Source organism: Mus caroli, chromosome 11 (genome assembly GCF_900094665.2).
Source record: "Mus caroli chromosome 11, CAROLI_EIJ_v1.1, whole genome shotgun sequence".
Taxonomy (NCBI): domain Eukaryota; kingdom Metazoa; phylum Chordata; class Mammalia; order Rodentia; family Muridae; genus Mus; species Mus caroli.
Window position 1 is genome coordinate 80,161,193 of NC_034580.1, and position 10,983 is coordinate 80,172,175.

At 48.1% G+C, this 10,983-nt stretch overlaps 1 protein-coding gene across 1 annotated transcript in view; it reads right to left on the reverse strand.

The window, feature by feature from the left end:
* Positions 1 to 3,979, reverse strand: part of Znhit3 (zinc finger HIT-type containing 3) — a 7,582-nt gene extending 3,603 nt beyond the window's left edge. The window contains exons 1-4 of the mRNA XM_021176609.2: positions 3,845 to 3,979; positions 3,688 to 3,719; positions 2,174 to 2,248; positions 1,179 to 1,256 (exon numbers count right to left, since the gene is read on the reverse strand). Of these exons, the coding sequence (XP_021032268.1) occupies positions 1,179 to 1,256; positions 2,174 to 2,248; positions 3,688 to 3,719; positions 3,845 to 3,930 (271 nt within the window). The 5' untranslated portion in view covers positions 3,931 to 3,979. The remainder of the gene's footprint in view (positions 1 to 1,178; positions 1,257 to 2,173; positions 2,249 to 3,687; positions 3,720 to 3,844) is intronic.
* Positions 3,980 to 10,983: the final 7,004 nt, after the last annotated feature.

Sequence of the window (10,983 nt, forward strand, 5' to 3'; positions counted from 1 at the left end):
TTTTTTTTTTTTTTTTTTTTTGGGAGACATATGTAGCCCTGACTGTGAGTGCTGGGAGAAAGTTTCATGCCATCACACTCCGCTCGTTCCCCCCACCTTTTTTTTGGAGGGGGGGTGCGACAGTCTCTTACCAATTCAGACAGACTGACTGCCAACAAGGTACTGGGATCCTCCTGTAGCTACCTCCCTAATGCTAGGATTACAGCACCTAGCTCTTTTTCTTGGGTTTTTGTTTTTTGGGGGTTTTTTTGGTTTGGTTTTTTGTTTGGTTTTTTCGAGACAGGGTTTCTCTGTGTAGTCCTGGCTGTCCTGGAACTCACTTTGTAGACCAGGCTGGCCTTGAACTCAGAGATCCGCCTGCCTCTGCCTCCCGAGTGCTGGGATTAACGGCGTGAGCCACCACACCTGGCTTTTTCTTGTTTTTAAATAAACAGAGATGCTAGAGATTAAAGGCAGGTCATAAAGTTTGCACTGTAAGCGCTGTCAATTAAGTGATCTTGCAAGCTCCTCAAAAAGAAAAAAAAAAAAATCCCTTTTTAAAAGGAAAAAAAGGAGAGCTGGCAAAATGGCTCAGCAGGGAAAGGTACTTACGGCCAAGCTTTGATGACCAGAGTTCAATACCTGAGACAAGAGTTCTTCTCTGCCTTCTATGTGTGCCCACCAATGTGGGATGCACTGATGGAGAGATGCCTCAGTGGTTGGTCACATGCTCTCACTGCTCTTGTGGAGGACCTGTGTTCAGGTCCCACATCCATGCTGAGTGGCTCACACCCACCTGTAACTACAGCTCCAGGAACCCAATGCCCTCTTCTGGCCTCTAGCAGCCCCTGTACTCAGGTGCACAGAACTTAAAAGTAAATCTTTTATTTTCTTCTCCTTTTTTTATTAAAATGATTTATTTATTTTTATTTTATGTACATTGGTGTTTTGCCCTGGAGCTGGAGTTACAGACAGTTGTGAGCTGCCATGTGGGTGCTGGGAATTGAACCCAGGTTCTCTGGAAGAGCAGCCAGTGCTCTTTAACCACTGAGCCATCTTTCCAGCCCCAAAAGAAAATCTTTGAAGATAAAAAAGGGTAGACTGCTGCACGACTTAGTCCGTGCTCCACTCTCCCATGCCCCACGGCCTTAGAGCACAAACAAAATGGCTAACAGTTAACAAGTCCAGCGCAGACTTACCTAGATTCTTTAAATTCTGCAGAGACACTCTGTCTTCTTCCTCATCACTGTTGAGGAAATCAGCTACGGAGTCGTCATCTGAGGAGTGTAGAGCACAGCTGGTCAGGCCTCAGGAAGCCAGGGCAGCCATGTCGACCATGTGTGTACTGGGGTGCCACAGCGAGGGCACACTAACAGTCGTGTTCAAATAAAATGACAGCTTGCTTCTCTGGCTTCACAATTAAACCAAGAGTAGGTGGCAGAATGGTGACTGCGCTTCACAAGAGCATGACATGCTGTGGTCTGCAGACAGCACCCTTCCTAGCCTCCTCGTTACCCAGGGCTATGGCTGTGAACGAGGCCCTATAAAGCCCTGACAAGCATAGCACCCCCCACTTTCACCAAAGACAGATACGCCCAAGCCCATACTAGACGTTTCTCAAAGGACACGCAGCCCAGCTCTTTCTGTGACTCTTAAGAACCTCTTTGAGGCACAGAAGGGGTTGTGTGCAGATCGACAGCACCCAGGAAGCATTAAGGACGGATGTGTGAGGAGCCGCATGGATGCATGAAATGTGTGAGTGGAGGACAGCACATTACTGCTGGAAATCTAAGACGATTTCAGCAGCAAGGAGGTGACCCAATTCAAAGGAAGCCTCCCACATGGGCCTAACCCCAGCCTCCCCAGAGCCATGCTTCAGGATGCTAGTTTGTACTCCTGTGACTAGTCTGTACTCCACCCTGCTGAGGCTGCTGCTTCCCCAAAAAGGCATCCTCCTGTATCCTGTCCATTTACCCCCTCTTTTCCTTCCCATTTAGTATCTCTGAAATCAATTGAAGGGTGTTGTTTAAACTCAACCACCATGCTAGGTAGTGGTGGTGCACGCCTTTAATCTCGGCACTCTGGAGGCAGAGGCAAGGAAGGCCAGTCTGGCCTACAGAATGATTTCCAGGACTATACAGAGAAGCCCCTTCTTGAAAAACAAACACAACAACAAAAGCCCCAATCACCTCACCTTTGCTCTCCTCAGACCTCACAGGAGGCCCTGCTCTTCTCTTCTCAACAGGTCGGGCTTCAGAGCTGCACTGCTCTGAGAGAGACACAAATTTCAGGCATAGCCAAACACAACCCTCCATGCCAGCCAACAAGGCTGCAAGTCTCCATCACGCCCAGTGTACTGAATGTGTACTGGGTAGAGAGAGACAGGTCAAACCAAGTGATCAGTCAGAGAGAACCGTGAGTCCGGCAGAAGGGGCAAGGAAGCCGACTAAGCTCTGACCTGGCCAAGGTGGTTGTGTGCCCCACCCTAGCTTCACAGGACTTCCCCCAGAATTAATGGCAGCTACTTCTATAAACATAACACAATTCATCAACAGTTACCGCATGTGTGCACCCATGAGCCGCTAGGAATACAGATGTGAAGGTCATAACTCCCTCCCAGATCAGAGGGGTTTAGTAGTCATGGAAGACATGGATAAGGTAAGAAAAGTCTGCTCTAAGTCTACCTGAGGAAGCCCAGAGACTTAACGGAGCGAGCTTTCACAAGCAGAAAGCAAGCATTTCGGCAGGGATAGATCTGAGCCTGGGGTGGGAGAAAACAGCAGAGAGACAGAGGGAAAATGTGCTACATGTATGCAGTGTTTACGGAGGCCAGAAGAGGGAGTCAGAGCCCCTGAAGGGGAATCAGAGCCCCTGGGAATGGACCTACAAGTTGCCTTCAGTAGGCAGGTGCTGAAAACCGAACTCAGAACCTTGGGAAAGCAACAAGAAGCTCTTAACAGCCGAGCCATCGCTCCAGCTCCATTCTCAATAGGTCAGAAACTTATTTTAGCCAGTTCTGGTGGCTCCTATAATCCTAGCATTTGGGGATGACAAAACATGATCTTGATAGATAGGCCAGCCTGAACTACATGAAAAAAGAGCCAGTCTCAGCTGGGCCATGGTGGCTTGTGCCTTTAATCCCAGCATTAGGAAACTAAGGCATGGGGATTGTAAGTCTGGGAGGAGTATAGAATATATAGTGAAGTCAGGCGTGGTGGCGCACGTCCCAGCACTAGGGAGGCAGAGGCAGGCGGATTTCTGAGTTCGAGGCCAGCCTGGTCTACAGAGTGAGTCCCAGGACAGCCTGAGCTACATAGAGAAACCCTGCCTCGAAAAACAAAAAACAAAAAAAAAAAAAAGAGGAGGAGGAGGAGAACCTGTCTCAAAATACCACACAGAAAAAGAAAATTTCTATTGTAAACAATAAACAACCATATTTTAAAGACAACCATTGCTGGCTAATTGACCTCAGCCAAGGCAATTTCTGCGATAGTGAGGGGCTGCACTAGAATGTCAAGACGAATAAATAGCTAAGACTTTTCCCAAGAAAGCAGCTGACTTGCTTTGGATTATTTGAGACAGGGTCTCAGTCTGTAGTCAGGCTGGCTTTGAACTGGCGGGAATCCTCCCGCTTCGGGATCCTGGGGGCATGGGGCCTGTACGGTACAAAGAAGGAGCAAGGGCTGCGACGCTAGCCCGGGGTCTTACCTTTGTGCTTCTGAAAACAGGTGACCGAACAGCTGTAATGAGACAGACAGGCTCAGGTCAGCACGATCAGCACGAGCGGCCGCAGCACGTACCCCTTGCCCGCAGCCGCCGCCCGCAGCCCGGCCTCCCTCCGAACCCACTACCCGCTCTGGCTCACTAGGGCACGCGGCAAGTCGGGCAACGGTATTTCGGCTTCTCCAAACAGACCACACAGACCGCAGTCCTACAATTCAGCGACGCCATGACTTCCCAGAAGACCCCCGCGCTCACTCTTTTACCTAAACAACGGCCAATCACAGCGCTCCTCACTCATTGGCAGTCAGAAGCAATGGATTGATCCTGTTCTCTATTCTAGGCCTCACCTGTAGAGTGTCGATACAGTCGATGTGCATTTAGAGCTGCTGCGTCGAGGATTTTTTTTTTTTTCCTCTGATTAGATCAGGCCACGGAACTCAGGATTTTTCTGCCTCTGCATCCCTGACACCGACATCACAAGTGTGCACCACCATGCCTAGTCAAAGACATTAAAAAAATTTATTTGTATATGTGTGCGCCTGTGCCGGGGTAAATGATGTCCCTGCCCCAAGAGAGGCCAGAAAATGATGTCAGATCCGATGGAGTCAGAGATAGGCGGGTTTGAGCTTCCTACTGTGAATGTTAAGACACAAACTCTGTAACAGCATCTAGCGCTCCTTACTGCTAAGCCATTTCTCCCAGCCCAAAAGACATTTGAGGCTGAGCTGCTGACAAATGCTTGTTGAACTCCGACTGTGAGTTCTACAATGTCCAGACACTGGGGGTGGTTGGAAGACGGTCTCTTCCCTAGGAGCACAAGGCTTGAAGTGAAAACAGAATGGGGAAAGGACGAAGGAAGAGACTGGAATTTTAGTGTCAAGCCGTGCATTTGCACATCTCTGAAAATGAGCCTAGGGGCTGGTGAGATGGCTCAGTGGGTAAGAGCACCCGACTGCTCTTCTGAAGGTCAGGAGTTCAAATCCCAGCAACCACATGGTGGCTCACAACCATCCGTAACAAGATCTGACTCCCTCTTCTGGAGTGTCTGAAGACAGCTACAGTGTACTTACATATAATAAATAAATAAACCTTTAAAAAAAGAAAAAGAAAATGAGCCTGTAGGTTTTCTTGTGCTTCATGCCACTACAAGCCATGGTGGAGTTGACTGACTGCAGAGCAGATCAGTGGCTAGGCTAAAGGAATCCAGGCTAATGAGTCAGAATAGATGGGCTATGACTAGCCTTGAAGGCTATTATAGACTTTAGTTATAGACAGAGTCCTGGAGTCAGTTATGTTAGGTCTGAGACCCTGTTGCAGGGTGTGTCACCACGCCCTACTTGGAATCCTGTTTTCTTTAAGAAACTTGCTCCTCTCTGAAGCTCTGAATTTGGTCCAACCCAAACTTCAGCTTCCAGGACCTTAAATCATGTTCCTCCCCGAAATGCTTCCTCATCTGTGTGGCCCATTCAGGCTCTAGGGTCCTTTGTTTGATTGTTTGTTTTTGTTTTTGAGACAGGGTTTCTTTGTGTAACCCTGGCTGTCCTGGAACTCACGCTGTAGACCAGGCTGGCCTTGAACTCACAGAGCTGGCCTGCCTCTGTTTCCACCAGCCCTGCTCAGGGTCCCTATTAATAAGTGTGCGCATGAGCATCTGTGCCTGCTGACATGGAGCTGCTGCAAACTAGGCAGTGCCTGGAGCCCTGACTCCCACTCTTTGAGTGTCTTAGAGGGCTTGGTTGCTACCTAAGCCCTTTTATCAATTAAAGTGGATGTCCAGACCTAAATTCTTGAGCTATTGAAAGACAAATGGAAATCATACATTTTTTTTAACCTGTAGCTGGCAAAAGGGTTATTTCCATGATACTCGGAAGGACTCTAGTCTCCTGGATCTCTGCTACTCGGTAGAAAGGATGGGAAATGAGTAAGAGTCCTTCTTTAGTATCATGGGACCGCTGGAAGGCTCTCCAGGCCCTAAACGCTGTCCTTCCGCTAAAGCAGACGGCCCCTTTGGCTCTCTCTTTGCTCCCGTCAGCCGGTCAAGAGCTTGCTTAGAATCCAATACAAATCCACACTGACCCAATAACCCTTTCCGTTCCTAGTCTTCAACAGAAATGTCACCTTTGGTTTCCAGAAGGTCCAAATTAAAGTAGGACAACCAGAGAAGGCCAACAACTCATGCATGATCACATTTGAATCTGTGTCCTGTGTGGCAAGGGTATAAACTGTCACAGACCACTCCGGATTTGTATTGTGTGTTTGTATGTAATGGCTGAAACCGGGAATCTCTCCTACACACACTTCCCGTGGTGGAGATGCTGCTCCCTCTATTCTGGAGGTCCCTAGCTTCAGGGATCATTGTCAGACTTTCTTCAATGTCCAGGACAGGAAAGGAAGTGTGAGGGGGACCAGGTGGGGGAATACCGAGGACGCTGTGATCCAGACTCGTTATTCAGTTGTCCACACTTGAGGTTCCAATGGGAACACCCTGGCTTTCTATGAATTCCAATTAAACCCACCTTAGATGCCGCGTACTCCTCCGCAAGAGCCTGAAGAGCAGTGAAAACCCTTGGAAAGAAGCGAGACAGCAAAGAAAGGTTTCAGAACTCAGATACCTAGCCACTGGCAGTCAGGCGCCTGTGAGCCTCCGGAGACTCTCGCAGTGTTGCACGCCAGCAACAGACACCGCCAGAGGGCGCTGCAGGCCGCCTTTGGCTCGGTGTAGGGACGACCCTTAGAGTCCAGCAACACACACCCCACTTTATGCTGTAGATTAAGCTGGCAGTTTAGAAAAAAAGCAAGAGCAGTAACTAAACCGTGAGGCGATGAAAAGAGTGTCTCCTGGGGGAAAGAAGGACAGTCGCCAATCTCGGGCTCTAAACGCTAAAGGCTCTCCAGGGCCAGTTCTCAGTGCCTCTTAGCTACGAACTCATGTAAACTCCAGGATAGTGGCAGTCCATCTGAAAGCGGACCACCTATGTTAGCCTAATGAGAATCTAGCTGTGCTCTGGGAACTTTGGGGTTACTAGCTTAGAGCAGGGTTTCTCAACCTGTGGGGTCGTGACCCTTTCACAGGAGTTTCCTAAGACCATCAGAAAACAGAGATTGACCTTACAATTCATAACAAAATTACAGTTATGAAGTAGCAACTGAAATAATTTTATGGTTGGGGGTCAGCACAACATGAAGAATGGTGTTAAAGGGTCCCAGACTTAGAAAGGTTGAGAACCACTGAATCAGAATATTTATCTGTTCTTGGGGTGGGAGGGACGGAGGAAAGGAGTGTAGCTTCGTTGGCTAAACATGCAGGAATTCTGGGTTCAAGCCTCGGCAATGCAGAAGTCTAACATGGTGATGCATGCCTGTAATCCCAGAATGGGAGGTGGTGGGGGGAGGATGGGGAATTCAAGGCTGCATGGAAAGTTTGCCCGGGATACTGAAGACTCTATCTCAGGGTACCCTCCTCCTCACATGTAGCACCTATGCTCTTACTAGAGGCCTGGGGTTAATAAGGCTTGGAGACCTGTGGGATGGCTCGGCGGTTAAGAGCACTGGCAACCACATGGTGGCTCGTGACCATCTATAAAGAGACCTGGCGCCCTCTTCTGGCCTGCAGGTGTATATGCAGACAGTGCTCATTTACATAAATAAATTAACTTTTAAAAAAATATAGGGCTGTGTTTTGCCCCATTCCAGGTCCATTCTGCTACTCTATTTTTTTTTTAAGGTTTTTCGAGACAGGGTTTCTCTGTATAGCCCTGGCTGTCCTGGCACCATTCTGCTACTCTAAAATATCCATCCCGTGCAAGCACGGAATGACTCTGGAAAACAGGTACCATTGGGCCCCGGGAGACTATTTCCACGATCTCACCTGTTCACATTCATTTCCATCCCACACGGGAAAGCGTTGGCTCCAGAAATGGCTCAGCAGGTACAGGTGTCAAGCCTGAAGATCCCTCCTGGTAAGAGAGAACTGACTCTGGCCAGTTGTCCCCTGACTCCTCCATGTGTGCCTCCCCTCCACACACAATAAGCAAACAGACAACTGTGAGCTTGCTGAGGGGAGTCTCGAACTTCTGATCCTCCTGCCCCAACATCCTGAATGCTGGGATCACAGGCACATACTACCACATCAAGGTTGTGTATTGCAAGCAGCCCTGATGTTCCTGAAAATTCACAGCAAAGGGGATGGACCATTGTACTCTGAGAAAATTCCAGAGTAGGTTTAGGCCGGTCCTGTCTGCCCTTGCTTAAAGCTCGGGGATTCTGTTTGGCAACTTTTTACAGAACCTAATTCACTGACTCATCCATGGGGCTGGAAACTACCATGGGAATGGGTCAGAGGGAACCTGGTAGAATTCAGGTTGCAATCCCAAGGGCGGGTGGAAACACACAGCGGACAAACTCTAATCGTCAAGCAACCATCATTTCCTTTTCCGTTCCCCTGCAAAGTCGTTGATAGATTGAGGGTTTCTCTGCAGCAGCCACTAGGAGCATTTAATTTGCTGTCCAAACTAGGGCTCTTGTTTTTGGAGGGCTAAAAACCAAACTCCAGCTGTGTTAGTGCTCAGCTGATACGCTAACCCTGTGATAAAGCTATCAGACATGCTGGCCAGTCCTCTGACCTCCTCCTCCTGAGCACCCAGCTTCCCAGTCAAGCGTTCCTGCTTGTGCCTGACTCTTCCTTCCCTACCCTCCGTTCATCTTCCTGTCTCCAACAAACCCCTGTCTCCAAGTGCTGAGATGAAGTATATGCCACCACATCCAGCTTTGAAATGAATGCTAATACCGCTTAACCCATTTATAGTTCATTTGGTAACAGTGTGATTTTGCAAGTACTCTATGGGCTGAGGTAGTTTACAAAAATAGCCATGAATTTCTGTGGAAATGAGACAGCTCATGAAAATGAGCAGGATTTCGCGGAAACAGCTTTCCCCTGAATCCCAGAAGTGGTTGCTCATAGATGGGAGTGAGCATCAAGCTGTAGGAAGCTCAATGGCTTAAGAAATATAGTGAGGCTGGGCAGTGGTGGCACATGCCTTTAATCTCAGCACTTGGGAGGCAGAGACAGGTGGATTTCTGAGTTCGAGGCCAGCCTGGTCTACAAAGTGAGTTCCAGGACAGCCAGGGCTATACAGAGAAACCCTGTCTTGAAAAACAGAAAGAAAGAAAGAAAGAAAGAAAGAGAGAGAGAGAGAGAGAGAGAGAGAGAGAGAGAGAGAGAAGGAAAGGAAAGGAAAGGAAAGGAAAGGAAAGGAAAGGAAAGGAAAGGAAAGGAAAGGAAAGGAAAGGAAAGGAAAGGAAAGGAAAGAAATGTAGTGAGTGGGGCTGGAGATGTGGCCTAGTGGTTAAGAGCACTTGATGCTCTTCCAAGACTTCCCAGGTCTGGAACCCAGCACCCACATGGCAGCTCATCTGTAACTCCAGTTCCAAAAACTCTGATATCCTCTTCTGACTTCCCTGAGTACCAGGCATGTGCATACATACATGCATGTAATAGACATGCAAGCAAAACACTCATACACATAAAAAATAAATAAACAAAACCCTTTTTGAAGTAAAAATATATGTAGTGAGGGGAAACCCTACCTTGAAGCCCTTTCCACTGGGTCTCAGGTTGTTTGCCTCGCTTTCCCTCGGTGTATCTGCAATTTTACCAGGTGTAATGTCTCACGCCTTTAATTCAAGTATTCAGGATACAGAGTCTGTGCAAATACTGCTGTTTGTCCACTGTCACCAACTCTGCCTGAAGCAGAATCTCTCACTAAACCTGGCCACCAAGCTCCAGGGGTCCTCCTGCCCTCACCTCCAGCATTCATATCAACAGGCACATGCCACCATGCCTCCCCACCCCTACACCTCCCAACCCATGAGCAGACATATTGATCACAAAGAAATTCTCTGTAAAGTGACCTGGGGCCTCGGTGACAAAAGCCAAAACATTCTGGTACTCAGGAGTTTGAGACAAGAAGACATGAATTTGAGGTCAGCTCAGAGTACAGGGTTCTAGGTAATGCTTGGCTGAACTTTGTCCAGTTATTTAAAAAAAAAAAAAAACAGCATGACAAAAGCCTAGACAGAACAACTATGATTCTCACTAACTTGGTACTTTTCTAACTTTCTCCCCTGGTAAGGGGTTGTCATGCATGTGAAAAATTGCGCTCTGACCATTCAATGAGCGGCTAAATTCTGGAACTTCGGCAGTTTTTACAAAGTAGTAGGTAGGGCTGAATCCCCGGGCCAGGCTGCTACTGGATTGGCATGGGATGTCAGTATGCCCTCCTGTGCACATCTGACATGCTGTGCTGTTTCTGGACCAAAATGTTCCCATTATCTCTTCTAAGAGTGCCCCAGGAATGTCAGTGGGATCAGAGGTCAGCTTAGCTGCCTCATGGGCTAGAACAGATGGTCTACTCCACACGCTTGCTCATCTCACCATGAGCAAGCCCATGGTCACCATGACAGCCCAGATGAGTCCTTGTCAGTGTGTGCACAAGACTCCAGCATGAATGGAGTCCCTCAAATGCTGCTCCAAAGTCGAGTCCACCTGGCCCACTGGGACCACGCCTTACATTTTATGTCAACACTAGGGACTTTTATGGAGTCTATACAGAAAGAAAATTCAGTGCCAACAACTGAATGCCTTTTGTTACCGGCGTATTTATCAGTTCTGAATGCAATTAAATGTTCATCCCCAGCTACAATGGCAGACAGACACTACAATTACAGATACAATGTCATTCCAATGAAATGAAGTGCATTTGATGTGGAAGTCACCTTAGGCTAACGATGCCTTGTGCTGACAGGTAAATGTCAAATGTGTAAGGCTCATAATAGTCCTGAAAACTGCTTACATGTTAAAGGGAGGGAAAGTACCTTTCACCCAGCTCTCCTGCTCCTGTGTTAATTCAGTGTGGCTTCTTTTCTGCTGCCAGTGCTGTTGCATACAGGTATCTATGCTAGGAGTGGTGGCACACATCTTTAATCCCAGCATGCAGGAGGCAGAGGCAGGTGATCTCTGTAAGATTCAGATCAGCCTTGTCACATAACAAGTTCCAGGACAGCCAGGACTACACAGAGAAACCCTTTCTCAACCTACCACCCCCGTCCCCCCAAAAGAGGAGGTATCTACAGGACTGAAAACTTTATGGTTTAGTCTCCAGCTAGTGGGAACAACACAGCAAGGCTCAGGCTGGGTCAGCTAACCTGCTGTAGACTGTTAGGAACCTCTGAGCTGCTGAGCATCCCAGAGCCTGCCACTCTCTTTTTTTTTTTTTTTTTTTT